At 36.1% G+C, this 21,665-nt stretch overlaps 1 protein-coding gene across 10 annotated transcripts in view; it reads left to right on the top strand.

Moving 5' to 3' along the window:
- Positions 1-21,665, top strand: part of GABRA3 (gamma-aminobutyric acid type A receptor subunit alpha3) — a 422,854-nt gene that overhangs the window by 191,486 nt on the left and 209,703 nt on the right. For all 10 annotated transcript variants that reach the window (XM_081125273.1, XM_081125281.1, XM_081125278.1 and 7 more), the window contains one exon: positions 14,275-14,396. In XM_081125273.1, coding sequence (XP_080981399.1) covers positions 14,275-14,396 — 122 coding nt within the window. The remainder of the gene's footprint in view (positions 1-14,274; positions 14,397-21,665) is intronic.

The following is a 21,665-nucleotide window of genomic DNA, read 5'->3' as shown; positions in this document are numbered from 1 at the left end:
ATATTGCAATATTATTACTACAGTAGCATTAGCTAACACCTTTATCATGTCACATATTATCATTGTTTTGTGTTGAGGACAGTTAAGGTTTAGTCTATTAGCAACTTTAAAGTTTATAATACAATATTATTGACTACAATCACTATGTTGTACATTAGATCTATAGAACTTATTTATTGATGAGTTGTAGGTTTTGTACCCTTAAACACCTTCCCAATTCCCCACCCCTGAGACCTTATTAACCACCATTTTACTCTCTGTTTTTATAAGTTTAGTTGTTTTAGATTCCACATTGAAGTGATATTATATAGTATTTGTCCTTCTCTGTCTGACTTATCTCACTTAGCATAATGCCTTCAAGGTCTATCTATGTTGTCACAAATTGCAGGATTACTTTCTTTCTCAAGGATGAATAATATTCCAGTGTGTGTGTGTGTGTGTGTGTGTATACATGTGTGTGCATGTGTGTGTGTAAAACATCTTTATCCGTTCATTCATTGATAGTCACAGGGTGTTTCCATATCTTGGATAATGTGAATAATACCATAATGAACATTGGGATTCAGATAGCCCTTTGAGATACTAATTTCAGTTCTTTTGGATATATACCCAGAAGCAGAATTGCTGGATTATATGGTGGGTCTACTTTTAATTTTTTGAGGAACGGCCATACTGTTTTCTATAGGGCTGTACTTATTTGCATTCCTACCAACAGTAGATAAGTGTTCCATTTTCTCTACATCCTCACCGACATTTGTTACCTCTTGTCTTTTTGATAAAAAGACATCCTAATAAGTGTGAGATGATATTTCACTGTGGTTTTGATTTGCATTTCTCTGATGATTAGTGATGTTAGCACCTTTTCATGTACTTTTTGGCCATTTGTATGCCTTCTTTGGAAAAATGTCTATTCAGGTTCTTTGCCCATTTTTAAATTGAATTATCTTTTTTTTTGCTATTGAGTTGTATGAGCTTTTCATATATATTGGATATTAGTCCCTTATTAGATATATAGTTTACAAATTTCTCCCGTTCTGTAGGTTACCTTTTAAATTTATTGATGTTTCCTTTGCTGTGCAGAAGCTTTTTAGTTTAATATAACCCCACTTGTTTACTTTAGTTTGTGTTGCCTGTGCTTTTGGTAACTTATCTAGAAAATCATTGCCTAGAGGTCAATGTCAATGATCTTTTCCCCTGTGTTTTCTACGAGGAGTTTTATGGTTCCAGGTCTTATATATAAATTTTTATTTATTTATTTCAAGTTAATTTTTGTGAGTGGTGTAATGTAGGGATCCAATTTCATTTTTTTTGTAGATAGATATCCAGTTTTCCCAACACCATTTATTGAAGAGACATTCCTTCCCCATTGTGTGTTCTTGGCACCATTGTTGAATATCTGCCATAAATATGTGGACTTCTTTCTGTGCTCTGTATTCTGTTCCACTGATCTATGTGCATGCTTTTATGGTGGTAACATACTGTTTTTATTACTATAGCTTTGTAATATTTCTTGAAATCTGGCATTGTCATGCTTTCAGCTCTGTTCTCATTTCTCAGGATTGCCTTGGCTATTCAGAGTCTTTTGTAATCCCAAACAAATTTTAGAATAGTTTTTCCTATTTCTATAAAAAATGTCATTGGAATTTTGATTGGGATTGCATTATCTCTTTATGTAGTATGGACATTTTCACAATAGTAATTCTCCCAGTCCAGGAACATGGGATATCTTTCCATTTATTTGTGCCTTCTTCAATCTTTTTTCTACAGTGCTTTATAGTTTTCAGTGTACAGGTCTTTCACCTCCTTAGTTAAACTTATTTCTGAGTATTTTATTGTTTTCAATGCTGTTGTAAATGGGATTGCTTTCTTCATTTCTCTTTCAGATAATTCATTCTCAGTGTATAGAAATGTAACTTATTTCTGCAACTTTACTGAATTCATTTATTCTAACAGTTTTTAGTGGAGTCTTTAAGGTTTTCTATATATAAAATCATGTTATCTATGAACAGAGATAGTTTTACTTCTTCCTTTTTGATATAAATGCTTCTCCTTTTTCTCCTCCTCCTCCTCCTCCTTCTTTTTTGCTTAATTGTTCTGGCTAGAACTTTCAGTACTATGTTGAATAGAAATAGTGAGAGTAAATATCCCAGTGTTGTTCCTGATCTCAGAGGAAAGGATTTTAACTATTCATCATTGAGTATAATGTTAGCTATGGACTTGTTGTAAGTGGCTTTTATTATGCCAAGTAACAGTCCTACTCTAAGAAATGTGTTGAATGTTTTTATCATAATAGGATGCTGTATTTTGTTGAATGCTTTTTTTTCCTGCCTCTATTGACATGATCATATGGTATTTACCTTTCATTCTATTCATGTGCTGTATTGCATTTATTGTTTTTATGTGTGTGTTGAATCATCTTTGCATTCCAGGGATAAATCCCACTTGATCATGGTAAATGATTTTTCATGTGCTTTTGAGAACAGTTTGCTAATATTTTTTGTGAATTTTTATATCTATAGGGTGTGGGAAAAATACGTTTATAGTTGTTTGTATGGAACATAATTCAATAATTAATAAAAGTACAAGAATAAACTGTGTTTCACATACACACAACTATAAACCTACTTTTGCCCCACCCTGTATATTCACGGGATATTGGTCTGTAATTTTTTCCTTAAGTTGCCTTTATGTAATTTGGTATCAGATGATGCTGGCCTCATAAAATAAATTTGATAGTATTCCTTACTCAACTTTTTGAAACAGTTTGAGGATTGGTATTAATTCTTTTTTAAATGTTTGGTGAAACCACCTGGCCATGGGCTTTTTTTTGTTGGGGAGTTTTAATTACTGATTTAACCTCCTTACTCATTAGTGGTTAGTTTTCTATTTCTCCATGATTCATTGTTGGTAGGTCATATATTTCTAGGAATTTATTCAGTTATTTTGGGTTATACAGTTTGTTGGCATATAATTGTAATTTCATAATTCTCTGTATTTCTGTGGTATCACTTGTAATGTCTCCTCTTTCATTTTTATTTATTTATTTGATTCCTCACTCTTGCTATTTTAGTTAATTTGGCTAAAAGTTTGTCAGTTTGGTTTATCTTTTCAAAAACCAACTCTTAGCTTCATCGATATTTTCTGTTGTTTTTTTCTGGTCTCTATTTTATTTACTTTTGCTCTGATCTTTGTTATTTTCTTCCTTCTGCTAACTTTAGGATAAGTTTGTTCTTTTTCTTCTAGTCCCTTGAGGTATAAAGTGAGATTGTTTATTTGTGGTCTTTATTGTTTCTTAATGTGGGCAGTTATTAGTATGAATTTGTCTCTTAAAACCACTTTTGCAACATCCCACATATTTTGATATGTTGTGATTCCAATTTGTTTGTTTCAAGACACTTTTATTTCCCTTTTAATAATTTCTTCAACTCAGGAGCATGTTTTTCAATCCCCACATGTTTATGAATTTTCCAGCTTTCCTCCTGCTTTTAATTTCTAGTTTTCTGCTGATGAGGTTGGAAAAAATAGTTGGTATGTTACAACATTTTAAAATTTTCTAAGGCATATTTTGTGACCTATCATGTAATCTTTCCTGGAAAATGTTCCATGTGCACTTAAGAAGAATATATATTCTGCTGCTGTTGGATGGGACATTCTGTATGTGTCTTTTAGGTTCTCATGGTATAAAGTGTCATTCAAATCCATTAGTTCCTTATTTAATTCTGTCTGGGTGATATATCCATTGTTGAAAGTGGGGAATTGAACTCCTATTGCATTGCTATTTATCCCTTTAGATTGGTTAATTATTTTTTAATATACTCTGGTGTTCCAATGTTGGAGGTATATAGATTTACAATTGTTACATCTTCCTGATAAATTGATCCCTTTATCATTATATAATTACCTTTTCTCTCTTGTTACTTTTTGACTTACAGTGTATTTTATCTGATAAAAGTATAGCTACCCCTGCTCTCTTTTGGCTTCCATTTGCTTGAAATATAATTTTTCCATTCCTTTACTTTCAGCCTATGAATGTCCTTAATGCTTAATCAAGTCTCCTGTAGGCAGATATAGATTCTTTTTAATCCATTCAGCTTATTTGTGACTTTTAATTGGAGAATTTAAAGGATTTACAAAGTAGTTATTGATAGATATGGCTTACTATTGCCATTTTGTTAATTGCTTTCCTTAGTTTCTTTCTTCCTCTCTTGCAACCTTTCTTTGTGGTTCGATTATTTTTTGTAATGGTTTACTTTGATTCTTTTTATCATCTGTGTATCTATTATAGGTTTTTGCTCTATGTTTATCATGTGGTTTCATAACATATATTATAGTTATAATTGTCTGTTCTAAGCTGATAACTTAAATTGCATAAGTAGGCTTTACCCATTTATTTGCTCATTTATGTCAATGTCCTACTTTACATCTTTTTATATTGTGTATCTATTAAATAATACTGTAGCTATAGCTGTTTTCAACAGTTTTGTCTCTTAATTTATATGCTAGATTTCAAAGTGATTTACACGCCACCATTGCATTATGAGAGTATTTTTAATTGGACTATGTATTCACCTTTAACAGTGAATTTTATACTATCATATGTTTTCATTTTATTAATTAGCATTTTTCTCTTACCTTGAAGAATTCCCTTTAGCATTTATTGTAGGGCAGGTATAGTGGTTAAGAATTCTCTCAATTTTTGTTTATTTGGGAAAGTATTTATCTTTCCTTCATTTTAAAATAAATTTTCTTGGTATTCTTGGTCGACATTTATTTCTTTGAGCACTTTGAATATGCTATCACTTCTCTCCTGACTTCTAGGTTTCTAAAGAGAAATCTGCTTATAGCCTTCTTGGGATTCTCTTGTAAGTGATGATTCTTTTTCATCTTGTTGCTTTCAAGATTCTCTCTTGGACTTTGATTTTTGAGAGCTTGATTATAACATATTTCAGTGAAGATCTTTTTGGTTTGAAACTGTTTGGAAATCTTTGACTTTTTGTAGCAGGATAGCCATATCTCTGCCCAGATTTGGAAAGTTTTCAGCCATTATTATTTGGGGGGGTTATTATTTCTTTAATTTTTAATTTTCTTTTAAATTTTTGTTCAAAATATTACAGATGTTCCTTTTTCTTCCCAATGACCCATTACACCCCATCCCACCCACCTCCCCAGTCCCTCTCTACACCATTGTCCATGTTCTTGGGGTGTGCATATATGCATATAAATTGTTTGGTTAATCTCTTCCCCTCCACCCACCCGCCCTCCTCCATCCTCTGAGATTCTTCAGTTTGATCCATGCTTCCATGTCATTGAATCACTTCTGTTGATCAGTTTATTAAGTTCTTTAGAGTCCACATATAAGTGAGATTATGTGATGTTTGTCTTTCTCTGCCTGGCTTATTTCACTTAGCATAATATTCTCCAGGTCCCTCCATACTTTCCCAAAGGGTAAGAGATCCTTCTTCTTTACAGCTGATAGGATTCTGTGGTGTAAATGTCCCACAGCTTTTTTATCCACTCAACTACTGATGGGCACTTGGGCTGTTTCCAGGTCTTAGCTATTGCAAATAGTGCTGCTGTGAACATAGGGGTACATATATTCTTTCTGATTAGTGTTTCAGGATTCTTAGGACATATTCCTAGAAGCGGGATCACTGGGTTAAAAAGCAGTTCAATTTTTCATTTTTTTGAGGAACCTCCATACTGTTTTCCATAGTGGCTGCACCAGTCTGCATTCCCACCAGCAGTGTACTAAGGTTCCCCTTTCTCCACATCTTCGCCAGCACATGTCATTTGTTTTGTTGATGGCAGCCATTCCTACAGGTGTGAAGTGATACCTCATTGTGTTTTTCATTTGCATCTCTCTGATGATTAGCGATGTTGAGCACTTTCTCATATGTCCTTTGGCCATCTGTATGTCCTCTTTGGAGAAGTGTCTATTCAGGTCTTTGCCCGTTTTTTTATTGGCTTGTTTGTCTTCTTCTTGCTGAGTAGTATGAGTTCTTTGCACACTTTGAAATTAGCCCCTTATCAGATACATCCTTGGCAAATATGTTTTACCAGACCATGGGGTAACTTTGTATATTTTTTCCCATTGCTTTTTTTTAAATTTTATTTTTGTTTGAAATATTACAGATGTCCCTTTTTCTCCCCAATGACCCATTCCACCCCATCCCATCCCTCTCCCCAATCCTTCTCCCCACCACTGTCCATGTCCTTAGGTTGTGCATCTATGCGTATAAATTCTTTAGTAACTCTCTCCCCTGCCACCCACCCCCACTCCTCCATCCTTCTGACATTCATCAGACTCATCTATGCTTCCATGTCATTGAATCTATTCTGTTCATCAGTTTATTAAGTTCTTTGGATTCCACATATAAGCGAGATCATGTGATGTTTGTCTTTCGCTGCCTGGCTTATTTCACAACCCAACTGCCCATCAGTAGATGAGTGGATAAAAATGCTGTGGGACATTTATACAATGGAATACTATGCAGCAGTAAAGAAGAATCTCATACCCTTTGGGACAGTATGGATGGACCCAGAGAAAATTATGCTAAATGAAATAAACCTTTGTATTTTGAAGCTGTTTTGTTTTGCTGTGCAGAAGCTTTTTAGTTTGATATATTCCTTTATGTTTATTTTTTCTTTTGTTTCTCTTGCCATGGGAGATGTATCAGTGAACATTCCACTACGTGATATGCCTGTGACTTTACTGCCTATGTTTTCTTCCAGGATTTTTATGGTTTTGTGACTAACATTTAAGTCTTTTATCCATTTTAAGTTTATTTTTGTGTATGGTGAAAGTTTGTGGACTACTTTCAGTTTTTTGCATGTATCTGTCCAATTTTCCCAGCACCACTTAATGAAAATACTGTCTTTACTCCATTGTATGCTCTTGCCTCCTTTGTCAAATATTAACTGACCATAATGGCATGGGTCTATTTCTGAGGCCTCTGTCTTGTTCCATTGATCTATATACCTGTTGTTGTACCCTTGCCAGGCTGTTTTGATTACAATGGCTTTGTAGTACAGTTTGATATCCAGTAAAGCAATCCCTCCCACTCTGTTCTCTTTGCTCAAATGACTGCAGCTATTCAGAGTCTTTTTTGGTTCCATATCAATTTTTGAAATGTTTGTTCTAGATCTGTGAAATATGTTGTTGGTTTTTAATAAGAATTGCAATGAATTTATAAATTGCCTTGGGTAGTATGGACATTAAATATTAATTCTTCCATATCATGAGCATGGTATATTCTTCCACTTGTTTAAATCTTCCTCTGTTTCTTTTTTCAGTGTCCCATTGTTTTCTGAGTACAGGTCTTTTACATCCTTGGTTAAGTTTATTCCTAGGTATCTTATTTTTTTTAGTTGCAATGGCAAATAGTGCTTTTTTTTTTAGTTTTTCTTTCTAAAAGTTCATTGTTGGTGTATAAGAATGCCATTGATTTCTGAGTGTTGATTTTGTATCCAGGGACTTTGACAAATTCATTTATCAAATCTAGTAGTACTTTGATGGAGTGGTTAGGGTTTTCTATGTACAATATCATGTCATCTGCAAATAATGACAGTTTTATTTCCTCCTTTCCAATTTGGATGCCTTTTATGTTTTCATCCTTTCTGATGGCTGTGACATGGACTTTCAGTACTATGATGAATAAGAGTGGTGAAAGTGCACATCTCTGTCTCATTCTTGTTTGTAAGGAAAATAGTTTTAGTTTTTTAGCATTGAGTATGATGTTGGCTATAGGTCTGTCATATATGGCCTTTATTTTGGTGAGGTATGATCTCTCTAGTCCCACTTTGCTGAGAGTTTTTATCAAAAGTGGGCACTGGATTTCGTCAAATGCTTTTTCTCCATCTATTGATATGATCATATGATTTTTGTCCTTCATTTTGTTTATGTGATGTATCACATTTATTGATTTGTGGATGTTATACCAACCTTGCATCCCCAGAATAAATCCCACTTGGTGGTAGGACATGACCTTTTTAACATATTGCTGGATCCAGTTTCCAAGTATTTTGTTGAGGATTTTAGCATCTATGTGATATTTTAGCATCATCAGTGATATTTTAGCATCATCAGTGATATTGGCCTGTAATTTTCTTTCTTTGTAGTGTCTTTGTCTGGTTTTGGTGTTAAGATAATGCTGGCCTCATATAAAGAGTTTGGGAGTTTTTCTTCCTCTTGAATTTTCTGGAATAGTTTGAGGAGAATATGTGTTAATTCTTCTTTGAATGTTTGGTAAAACTTGCCTTTAATCCATCTGGTCCATGACTTTTGTTTGCTGGGAGTTTTTTGATTACTGCTTCAATTTCGTTAGTTGTTATCAGCCTATTCATGTTTTCTGCCTCTTCTGGATTTAGCTTTGGCAGATTGTGTGCTTCAAAGAATATGTCCATTTCACCCACGTTGTCCAGTTTGTTGGAATTTAGTTGCTCATACTATTTTCTTACAATCCTTTTTGTTTCTGTTGTGTCGGTTGTTATACCACCTTTTTCATTTCTGATTTTATTTATTTGGGTCCTCTTTCTTTGTTTATTAATGATTCTGGCTAAAGGTGCATCAATCTTATTTATCTTCTCCAAGAACCAGGTCTTGGTTTCATTGATTTTTTTTTGTATTGCTATTTTAGTCTCTATGTCATTAATTTCTGCTCTGATCTTTATTACTTTTTCCCTTCTACTTCCTTTAGGCTTTTCTTGCTGTTCTTATTCTAATTCTTTTAGTTGTTGCGTTAAATCTTTTTCTTGTTTCTTGGGATAGACATGTAATGCTATGAATTTTCCTCTCAGGATTGCTTTCTCTGTGTCCTATATATTTTGGGTTGTTGTCTGTTCATTCTTCTCTTTTTCCCCCCAGGAAGTGTTTGATTTCTTCCTTGATCTCACTGGTTATCCATTCATTGTTTAATAACATGCTATTTAGCTTCCATGTGTTTGAGTATTTTTGAGTTTTTTACAGTGGTTGATTTCTATTTTCATGGCATTGTGATCTGAGAAGATGCTTGATATGATTTCAATCTTCTTGTATTTTTAGAGACTTTCTCTGTGCCCTAACATGTGTTTTATTTTTGAGAATATTCCGTGTGCACTTGAGAAGAATGTGTATTCTGCTGCATTGGTTGAAATGTCAAGTAAATGTAAATGTCAATTAAATTCCTGAGGTCTAGTGAGTCATTTAAGTCTGTGCTTCCCTGTTGATTTTTTGTCTTGATAAACTGTCCAATGCTGACAGTTGGGTGTTAAAGTCCCCCACTATGATTGTGGTGCTGTCAATCTCCCCTTTAAAGTCCACCAAGAAATTTTTTATATATTTAGGTGCTCCTATATTGGGTACATAAATGTTTATAAGGGTTATTTTCTCCTGTTGGATTGACCCCTTTAGTATTATGTAGTGACTATGTTTTTGTCTCTTGTTATGGTCTTTATTTTGAAGTCTATTTTGTCAGAAATAAGTATTGCTACTCCAGCTTTTTTTCCCTTTCCATTTGCATGGAATTTAGCCATTGTTTTTAAAAAATAAGGTTTCTGTCTCTTTTTCCCTTTCTTTTCCCAAAATGCAGATATTGTTTCTTTTGATTGTGTCCCACAGTTCATGTAGGCTTTCTTTACTATTTTTCATTCTAATTTCTTTATTTTCTTTTGACTGGATGATATCAAGATATCCTTCTTCATGCTCACAGATTATTTCTGCTGCCTTATTGAGCCTATTTTTGAAGCTACCTATTGCATATCTCATTTCATTTATTGTAATCTTCATCTCCTGAATTTCTGTTTGAGTCTTTTTTATGATTTCTATTTCTTAGTTGAATTGTTCATTTTGTTCATGTATTGTTTTCCTTAGTTCATTGATTTGTCTATCTGGGTTCTCTTGAATCTTGCTGAGCTTTCTTAAAATCATTATTTCAAATTCTTTTTTAGATAACACACAGATCTCCATTTCTTTGGGGACAGTTACTGGAGTATTATTTTGTTCCTTTGGTGCTGTCATATTTTCTTGCTTTTTCATGTTTCTGAGGGGTTTTCATTGGTCTGTACATTTGAAGTTCAGTCACTTCTTTCAGCCTTTTTGTAATGGCTTCAGTAGTGAATGACTTTGTCCTGGAGATGGTTCTAAGGACACTGGTTGGATGAAATGCAACATCTTTGTTTCCTAGAAAGGAAGTGTGGTGCAGCCTCTGTGCCACTTAATTGACTGAGGTTGCGATTTCCCTGACTGTGGGGTATTCTGTGGACAAGGCTGCAGAGGAACTGCAGGTGTTAGTGGCAAGTAAGGCTATGAAGATCTCCAGAGGCTAGCTAAGACTGCTGGTGTCTTCCTTTCCTCCCCATCCCCTGTTTTTTGTTTGTTTGTTTGTTTGTTTTGTTTTGTTTAACTTTGGCCATGGGTAAAAGTTCTAGCTAAGAGGATCCCTTTTAATGCTTGGTATGGCATGCTGACACTCAGAGCCCTCAGAGAAGTATTGGAGCCTGTGTTCTAGAATCAGGCACATCTGGAGCTACCATAGCACTGGAGTCCTGAGGCACAGGTGCACTTCTGGCTTTTGGGCATTTGTAGATATCCCATGGAACAAGTATCTTGGTCTCAGTGGTTCCCCACTTTAACTCTGACTGGGTGCATTCAGAAGTTGCACAGGCCCTGGGGTGACCACGTGCCTGGTTGCTTGGGCCCTGGGGCCAGGGTGCTGTAGTAGCACAGTCTGGGGATGGTTTGTTATAATTTTAACTCTGGCCCAGCTGGGCGTGGCTCAGCGGTTGAGCATCGACCCTAGGATCCAGTAGATTGGGGTTCAATTCCCGGTCAGGGCACATGCCCGGGTTGTGGGCTAGGCAGCTGATCAATGACTCTCTCATCATTGATGTTTCTATCTCTCTCCCCCTCATTTCCTCTCTCTGAAATCAATAAAGATATGATTAAAAAAATTTTTTTTTGAACTCTGGAAATAGGTCCCAAATTCAGTTAGTGGCTGAGCCAATACTAAAACTGTTTAGTTGACCCTAGTCCTGTGAACTCACCACTATTCCATCTTTAAGACTAGAAAAATGCTTAAATCTGCCTAACCTACAGATAATGTATTAGTAACATAATTTTTATGTTTTAATAATAGATTATTAATATAATATTTAATTAAACCAATAATGACAGATATAAGGCAAAACAGGCAAGACAATTGTATCAATCTCATGACTTTAATAAGCATGTGGCTTTGAAAAATTCCTTTCTCTCATTTGTGTCTTAGGTGCTCCATCTGTAAAATGAAGGGAAAGAATTATATGATCTCTAAGGTCCTCTATAATCCTGACATACCATTCTTCTTTATTGTTCCCCTGAACTACTTTGGATTGGCAAAAACTGCAGAATCTTCAGCTTGTTTCAGTTCAGTTATTGAAGAAGAGATCTTATTTGGGTTATAGATTTAACCACCACCCAGTTCCCCATGTAATAATTTGGTGAACATTAGAAAAAAATTGTTCATCAATCAAGTGCAAAATCATAAAGAAATCTATTTAGATTTGTTTTTGAGTGATATTTATTATTGATTTTTCACTTAAAAGTTTAAAAGTTATTAGTGAAGTATGCTGCTAACATATCAACACAGAGTCAGCAAGGGATAGAAATGCATTTTCAAAGAAGTTAGTATTTCAGTAAGAGAGGGAACACAGTGTTTTGGCCTTATATTCAGGAATTCTGGATATAAATTTTAGTTTTCCCATTAACACTCAGGGTGATTAAAAGGTTATGGTCAGGGGCTTTCAAATTCCCATCAATAAATCCACCTTGAGTAGATAATCTCTGAAGCCCTTTATAGTTCATCCATGACCTGATGAGGATTCTCCTTTCTACCTCTTTCCAGTAATCCAAGAAGTGTTTTTTATTCAATTCATAGACTTATTTCGGAGAATTCAAATTAGGCTAACCAGGGTGAAGATTCTCCACAGTGAGAGATAAGGAATAATCAGAAAGAGTTTTGCACAAAATCATTTGAGCTCCAACAGTCTCTCTTCCCACAGCTTATGTAATGTGGGTTCAAAATATTGGTGGATTGAGCCAACTATAGGCTATCACCTGAAAGGGTATCTGTATTTATCTCTTCAGCATATCGATGTCAGTTAGTTCTTCACTACAATTCGCCTTCTTTCTCCCCCCTTCCCAATGAATATCATTTCTAGCACTCTGTCCACTAAACCAGCCAATCATTTCTACTCTTCACTGGCTTTCAATGCCTCTCTGGCCAAAGCTTCTTTTATGGCTTTCAGCTGATGGGGTTGCCAATACTTTGTTACTATTTACATTTGAATAATGCATTAAAGTACATAAACTACTATTTTTAAAAAAATTGTGAATACTTCTAGATATTAAGCATTAAGATTGGAAATTTTAATATATTATTTAATAATAATACAACATACCTATGAAGTTATTTTAATTTTAAAGATGAGAAAACTGTTACTAGAGGTGCTTTATGACTTGGTTAATGTCACACAACTAATAAATTCAATTGCAAGTCTCCAGAATCTTTTAAAAAATATATTTTTTATTGGTTTCAAAGAAAGGAAGAGAGAGAGAGATAGAAACATCAGTGATGAGAGAGAGTCATTGATTGACTCACTCCTACATGCCCCCAGCTGGGGATCAGCCCAAAACCTGGGCATGTGCCCTGACAGGGAATTGAGCTGCAATCTCCTGGATCATATGTCGATACTCAACCACTGAGCCACGCTGGGTGTGCTGTCTCTAGAATCTTTAAGCCTAGTTCCCCTTTCCTTCCATGTGTATCTGTTTTATCATTTGATTATCACAGAAACCCTGTAAGCAGGGAAATATTACTTATGTTGTTTTTACCTTTTTTCCTTGCTCTATCACAGCATGTAGAATAGTAATGGGCACATAGTTGATGCTTAATAAAGATGCATTGAATGATCAAGTTAATTTAATTAAGTTTATGAGTTAAGGGAAAAAACTGGGGGTTCAAAATGAATTTTCTGAGATTATTAGCTAGAGAATGGCAGTTTAGAGTGAGAACTTTTCAATTCATATGTTTCTTCTATTCTGTATATCTTTCTCAATGTCTTTTTCAGAACAGGAACCTTTCTCACTACTAGGGATAAATATTGGTGGGGATACATATTGACTGTTTTTTAAGACTCCTTAATTGTTATCCTGTGTCTTTTATAGCTCTGATTAACTGGATGCTAGGAATAGTTATTATATATCTATTAATTGCCACCTTCTGGGTCCACTGTAAGAATGGGGAAAACAAACCTATGGAGTACAGTACTGTAACTTGCTTAAGGGTCTACTCGAAATCACAAATACAGCTGGCACTAGGACCCAGGATTCCTGATTTCCAGTTTATTACTTAATTTCACACCATGCTTCTTGACCCTTGGCAATAGCCATTTCTTTCATAATATTTCTCTTTTCCCTGAGCTACCTAGGGCATTTCTTTATTGCTCATCCTGTCAAACCACACTAAATTCAGAAATGGAAAGTATCAGTCACAGCCTGGGCCTGATTAGGTTGTTAGTAAAGTGCCTAGTGCTTTGAAAGGCTTATAAAATTCATCCAAGCTAGAGAAGTAAGATAGCTGTGCATCACTAGGAAATTTTGATTTTAGTCATATCTCTGCCTCTCACTAGCAATACGTCTGTGGGCAAATTTGGTGTCCTTTCTGAGCTTATTTCCTTATATATAAAATGAGAGAGTGTAGGAAATCTCTTAAGAGTCCTGATAGCTTTAACATTTAATGTCTTACTATTGCTTTGTTGCCCTATTTCCACAGGGCAGGAGGTAGATAGACCGCATGCAATTCAAGTTTGTCATGCTCTGTTGTTCTGTGAACCTATGTTTCGCTAGGCTAGAAGAAGGCTAAGTTCTTAGTAACAAAGTTTTCCTTGTTTTATTTTGAGGCCCTTTCATTCATGCAACAAAATTTGCTGAATCAACTTTATGCCAGGTGCTATTTCTGGAGACATTCTCTCCAGGATTTCTCCTTGTGTTTCTCCACTGCTGGGTTCGGGTTGGATCATTTGTTTGGTAAAGCTCATGCCGAAGCTGAAGTAAGAGCTCAAGTATAGTGACCACTGTCTTCCCCCTACACAGGTAATCATTGCAACAAATAAGAAGTGTTGCTGGTTTGGTTAAGATACAGGGCTATTTAATTAACCCAGTCTATTGATTGAAATCTTCTTGAATTAAAGTGTTTAGGCATGTAATTGTTTCCTATTAAGAACTATTATTTTCTGTTTCTTTTTCTTCTACTGCCCCAGACTCTCTCCCAAGCATGCCCCAGATATTCCTGATGACAGCACTGAAAACATCACTATCTTCACCAGAATCTTAGATCGTCTTCTGGATGGCTATGACAACCGGCTGCGACCTGGGCTTGGAGGTGAGTAACTATTTTAAGATCTTATGCTTCGCTATTTTCATCTAAAAAGATTCTTAAAGTGTCCTCAGTAGTCTATTGATGAATGAGGTTAATATAAGCTGTTTCTTCTGTCTGAGCACTGGAAATTATTTGTTGTCTTTTATTTCAATGGTCAATCTCTGGTGTCGTTTTGAAAGTTTATGAATTTCACTTAGGTAAATGCATATGGGGTATTATACCACAGTGGCCAAGCCCATTTCTGGTAATGAAATACCAGTCTCTGGCTGGATAGCAGGTGTGGCCTGGGAACAGCTGGGAAATATATCTTCATTCTCAAAACCTTGAGCACACATCAGAATGACATTCTAAAGTGGAGCAATCTGCTGGCTAGGTTGGATCTCAGTTGGTTATCAGTTTAATATGATCAGCAATATGATCCCAACAAGATAAATGCATTATAATACATCATGGCTGTATTTAAAGGGCAAGTATGCAAATGTATGCATGTTTAAATTTTTTCCTGAATCACTTGAGAATTAGTAGCAGATATCATACCCCTTTGTCCCTAAACACTTCAGTGTGTACTTCATTAGAACAAAAGTTATTTTATAAAATTGTGATGCAATTATAAATTCAGATATAAACTATTTTTGAATCTGTAGTCCATATTCGATTTTTGTGAATCATCTCCAAAGGGTTCCTTATAACAGTTTTCTTTGATGGAGAAGATTCAATCCAGAATTATGCACTGCATTTATTTTCACATCTCTACCCTATAATCTGGTATAGTTAGTCTTTCTTTGTGTTTTATGACATTGATTAGCTTTTCCATACTCTTTTTTTTTTTTTGGAAGAAATGCAAGAAAGGTGAAAAACTAAGAGGGTGAAGGGATCTCTTACCTCTCAGCAAAACTTGCCCAAAATTTAGCCTCAGCAATAGGTAGCTAGCTTTCTCCAGAATGAGAAATGCTAGCATCCTGCCCTTCTTGGAAAGATCCTTCCAACTGGGACCTGGGAAAAGAGAGAGTCATGTGTTCTTTCTTGGCTGCACCAGTCTGGAACAGAATTTCTGTCTCACTGAGCTGGGAAAGAGGAGAGTGGAAGCAGGCCTTGTTTTAAATATCTAGATCCTTGATTGCCTTACTGAGTTTTAGTAGATTTTCTGGAATAAATAGTTGTTTTTCTTTTGTTTTATACCTTTGAAGCCATTTCTAAACACTTTAAATGGTTGTTTTAAAAATACATTTCACCAGTTTCACTGAAGAGATGGTTTGCAGAGCTCATCATGCTTTCATGCCAAAAGTGGAAATTCTAATAATTTTTTTAGATTTAATCAGAATATATACATAGATGATTGCATTATATGATAAGAATGACAGTATTAATTCTTCCTGTGCAATTTTTTCTTGTCTTATTGTACTAACTAGACCTCACATATAATGTTGAATAGTTAGTGTGAAAGCAGATGCCATTGTCTTGTTCTTGATCTTAGGGAGAAAGGTTCCAGTTTTTCACCAGAAAATATGTTAGGTGTAAGTTTTTCTGAGATATGCTTTATCGAGTTCAGGAAGTTCTACTCCTACTTTGTTGAAAGTTTTTAACAGGAATGAATGTTGGAATTCTTCAAATGCTCCTGCTGTGTCTATTGAGTGGATTATGTGGCTTTTCTTTTATAGTTTGCTAATATGGTGAAAAGCATTATTTGATGTTCTTTTTTTTGTTACTAATCCAGTATTGTATTACTTTTAATGTTAAATATAAAGTGCTTTTGCATAACCATAAAGTTATTTTTAGTTGATGTATCTTTACATACTGTGAGCAAGCATATACTAAACTACTGTGAAAACTTAGCATAAATCTTAACACTATTAAACAGATAGATAATTTTCAGTGATAAGCTATAATATACCATCTTCCTAAGGTATGTGACTTTCAACATGTCTTCTAATCTACTCTATTTATTTTTTAATTTTTCAATGTTTAATTACATTGACATATAATATATTAGTTTCAGGTACACTACAGAGTAGTTAGACATTATATATATTATGAAGTGATCACCCTAATAAGCCTGGTACCCATCTGACACTATACATAGTTATTACAATATTATTGACTATATTCCTAGTGGTGTACTTTACATCTCCATGGCTGTTTTTATAACTGGCAATTTGTACAATGTAATCCCAGGCATATTTTTCACCCATCTCCCATCCAGTGACCATCAAATTGTTCTTTATATTGGAGTTTGTTTTATTTTTTGAATTATTTTGTTTTTGGATCCCACATACAAGTGAAATTCCATGGTATTTGTCTTTCTCTGTCTGACTTATTTCACTTAGCATAATACCCGCAGGGTACATTTATGCTGTTGCAAATGGCAAGATTTCATTCTTTTTTTGTGGCAGAATAATACTCCATTGTATATATGTACCACACCTTTTTTGTTATTTTTTAAAATTTATTTTATAGTTGAAAGTATTATATATGTCTCCCACCCCCCCCCCCTTTGCCCTCTTCCACCCTCCCCTATTCCACATGTCCATTGTTTGTGTCCATGGACTGTTCACATATGCTTAGAAGTTCTTTGGTTGATTTCTATCTGTCCTCCTTCCCACCTTCCCTCTGACATTTGTCAGTCTGTTTCATTTTTCCATTTCTGTGGTCCTATCTTGTTTGTGAAATTATTTTGTTCCTTAGATTCCACATATAAGAGATCATGTGATACTTCTTTTCTCTCACTGGCTTATTTCACTTAGCATAATATTCTCCAGGTCCATCCATGCTGTCTCAAAAGGTAAGAAATCCTTCCTTTTGTTGCTGAATAGTGTTCCATTGTGTAAGTGTACCACACTTTTTTATCCACTCCTCTACTGATGGGCACTTTGGCTGTTTCCAGATCTTAGTTATTATAAATAGTGCTGCTATGAATATAGAGGTACTTATACTCTTTCTGATTAGTGTTTTGAGATTCTTAGAATATATTCCTAGAAGTGGGATCACTGGATCAAATGGCAGTTCTATTTTTAATTTTTTCAAGAAACTCCATGGTGTTTTCCATAGTGGTTACACCAGTCTGCATTCCCATCAGCAGTGTACTAGGTTTCCCTTTTCTCCACATCTTCGCCAGCACTTGCCATTTGATGATTTGTTGATGGCAGCCATTCTGACAGGTGTGAAGTGATACCTCATTATAGTTTTAATTTACAACTCTTTGATGATTAGTGGCAACCAATTTTTATATATGTCTGCTGGCCATCTGTATGTTCTCTTTGGAGAAGTGTCTATTCAAGTCCTTTGTCCATTTTTCATTTGGGTTGTTTGTCTTCCTCTTGTTGAGTTGTATGAGTTCTTTGTATATTTTGGAGATTAACCTATTATCAAATGTATCATTGGCAAATTTGTTCTCCCATACTGTGGGTTCCCTTTGTGTTTTGATGATGGTTTCTTTCTTTTGCTGTGCAGAAGCTTTTCAGTTTGATATAGCTTCATGTTTGTTTTTTCCTTTGATTCTCTTGCCCTGTGAGATATATTGGCAAAAAGTTTGCTACATGAGCTGAATGTGATCTTACTGCCTATGATTTTTTCTTGTATCTTTATGGTTTCATGACTTACATTTAAATCTTTTATCCATTTCAAAGAAGGTCACTACATAATACTAAAGAGATCAATCCAAGAGGAGACTATAACCCTTATAAACAATATGCATGCAATATAAGAGCACTTAAATATATAAAAAAAAATCTTGGTGAACTTTAAGAGTGAGATCGATACCAATGCAATCATAGTAGGGGACCATAACAGCCTACTGTCATCATTAGATAGATCATCCAGACAAAAAATCAACAAACCAATAGGGAATTTAAATGACACACTAGATTACCAAACATTTCATCGCAAAGCAGCAGAATATACATTCTTCTCAAGTGCACATGGAACATTCTCAAAGATAGACCACATGTTAGGACACAAAACAAGTCTCTATAATTTCAAGATTGAAACCATATCAAGCATGTTCTCAGATCACAATGGCATGAAACTAAAAATCAACCACTATTAAAAAAACCTCAAAAATGTTCAAACACATGGAAGCTAAATAGCATGTTATTAAACAATGAGTGAGTCACCAATGAGATTAAAGAAGAAATAAAAAAATTCCTGGAAACAAATGAAAATGAACACACAACTACCCAAAATATTTGGTACACAGCAACAGCAGCCCTGAAAGGGAAGTGCATAGCATTACTGCCTAGCTCAAGAAAATAGAAAAAAGCTGTAATAAACTATCTAACGCTAAAACTAAAAGAATTAGAAAGAGAACAACAAGAAAAGCCCAGAGTAAACAGAAGGAAGAAAATAAGAGAGATCAGAACTGAAATAAACGACACAGAGAGTAAAAAAATATATATAAATTATCAATGAAACCAAGAGCTGATTCTTTGGAAAGATAAATAAGATTGATGAACCTTTAACCAGGGTCACCAAGACAAAGAAAAAAGACTCAAATAAATAAAATCAGAAGTGAAAGTGGTGATATAATAATGGACATCACAAAAATACAAAGGATCATAAGAAAATACTATGAGGAACTATATGCCAACAAACTGGACAACCTGGGTGGAATGAAAAAATTACTAGAAACATACTATCTTCCAAAGCTCAATCAGGAAGAATCAGAAAACCTGAATCAGCCCATAACAACTAATGAAATTGAAGCAATAATAAAAAAGCTCCCAGTAAACAGCAATCTGGAACCAGATGGATTTACAGGCAAGTTTTACCAAACATTCAAAAAATTAACAACTATTCTCCTCAAGCTATTCCAGAAAATTCAAGAGGAAAGAAGACTCCCGAGCTCTTTTTACAATGCCAGCGTTATCCTAATCCCCAAACCAAATAAAGATACAACAAAGAAAGAAAATTACAGGCCAATATCCCTGATGAACATAGATGCTAAAATCCTCAACAAAATATTAACAAATCATATACAGCACTACATTAAAAGATCATACAACATGACCAAGTGGGATTTATTCTGGGAATGCAAGCCTGGTATACTATTCCCAAATCCATAAATGTGATACATCACATAAACAAAATGAAGGACAAAAATCACATGATCATTTCAATAGATGCAGAAAAAGCCTTTCCCAGAATTCAGCACCCATTTTTGATAAAAGCTGTAACCAAAGTGGGACTAGAAGGAATATATCTCAATATAATAAAGTCCATATATGACAAACCTACAGCAAGCATAATCAGTGGGCAAAAATTTAAAGCATTTCCCTTAAAAACAGGATTCAATAGGAATGTCCACTTTCACCACTCTTATTCAACATAGTACAGGATGTTCTTGCCATGGTGATCAGAAAAGAAAAAATATATAAAAGACATCCAAATTGGAAAGGAGGAAAGAAAACTGTCATTGTTCACAGATGATGATATTGTAAATAGAAAACCCTAATGGCTCCATCAAGAAAAAACTACTAGTTTTAATAAGTGAATTCATCAATGTAGCACAATACAAAATCACCACCTAGAAATTGATAGCATTTTTATACAACAATAAGGAATTCTCAGAAAAAGAAACTAAAGAAAACAATACCAGTTACCATTCCAACTAAAAAAATTAGATACCTAGGAATAAACTTAACCAAGTATGTAAAAGAGCTATACTTGGAAAACTATAGGACACTGGAAAAAGAAATAGTGGAAGATACAAACAAGTGCAAGAATATACTATGTTCATGGACTAGAAGAATTAAGATCATTAAAATGTCCCTACTACCCAAAGCAATCTATAGATTCAATCCAATTCCTATAAAAATACTAACAACATATTTCACAGAACCTAAACAAAAATTTATATGGAATCTAAAAAAATCCCAATTAGGAGAGGAAGATGGTGGCACTGTGAGAAGCAGCAGAGTGCCCCCGCACCCAGCAATGGACTCGATTTACTCCTAAAATCTTATGTAACCAGCTTGAAAAAACCAGAGAAACATACGTGAGTGGATGGAGTGCGAGTGGAGAGCTCTGAAGAAACATCACTGAGTCTGGTAAGAGAGGGGAGGTGTAGAGAGGGAGAGAACCCCAGAAGCCTGTGCTGGGCTCTGAGCCCGGAGGCTTGGAGGCTGTAAAGCTCCCTCCCCTTGGAAGTGCAGACGGCATCCAAGAGCGGGGATCCCACACCCGGAACGACGAGAGGGGAAGGAACGCCCTGCACACAGGGCAGAGGGATCCTGGGGAGCATGAGTGCCGGAGGGCTCAGCACCTTCCTAGGAACAAAGCCTCTAATGGTGGATGGCGCCTTCCTAGGAAGCAAAGCCTCTAGTGGTGGCAGCGACTGGAGTCTAGTGCTCAGGGTGCCGACCATAGGGAAGGCTGTCCCAAGGTCTGTGGCACTCAAGTGGTAAGGAACCAGAGGACTGTGCTGAGCGGGCGCACATGGGGACCCTCTGCCTCCCTGTGGGCACTGTGTTGAGCCCCAGAAAGCACTGAATCTGCCTGGTGTGGGGGAGGGGAGAAGCCCTCCCTGCCCTGAGCTCCCGGTATGGAGAGGCTGGGATTGGTCACCAACCCTAAGGGGCGCCATGGTGGCGCGCGAAGCCACTCCAGCTTTGCTGAGACCAGCAGTACAGGGAGATGTGTGGAGCTGACTTTGGGTCCCCTCCCGCTGAGTGCCTTGGAGCGAGGGCGGTGGGACTCTGCAGGGTGGACTCTCTGCCTCTCTGTTGCTTTGTGCGTTTGCAAGTTTGATTGCGGAACTATTTCCCACCTTCCCGGCATGCACTGCACGGACAGACCAGAGGAGGCTGGGATTGGGCCTGCAAATTAGACGGTCTGAGGGGCAGGCCTGGTGCTGCCAGCCAACCAGAGCTGAGCAGGGAGGGGTGGAGCCCACCCGCCTCTCCTGCAGCCAGGAGCACCACCCCCAATAGGAAACAGGTGGGCCCTGCTCACTGAAGCCCCAGACACACCTACAGGGCACAATCTTGAGGGGTAAGAGAGAGGAGCTCGCAGGACATCACAAGAATAAGACTCTCAGGGACTGTTGTTTGGGAACTGGAGGAAACACTGAAAACCCCTGCTGGGGGCTGGGCAGGCAAAGGACTCACAAGAATGTGTTTTTAATCGAACCCACTGAGCCCAGGCTGCCGAAACGTCCCATACAGAAAAGGCAACAGGCTGAAATCAATCTGAAACAGCAGCAGGTCAGAGCCTGGGAGGGACTGAGAGGCTGGCTGTGGAGCAGAGACTAACTGCCATAGAGTGAGTGCCTGACAGTGA

The sequence above is a fragment of the Miniopterus schreibersii genome (genome assembly GCF_964146895.1).
Source record: "Miniopterus schreibersii genome assembly, chromosome: X".
Lineage (NCBI taxonomy): Eukaryota > Metazoa > Chordata > Mammalia > Chiroptera > Miniopteridae > Miniopterus > Miniopterus schreibersii.
The sequence above is the reverse complement of the archived record's forward strand: the minus strand, read 5'-3'. Positions and strand labels throughout refer to the sequence as shown.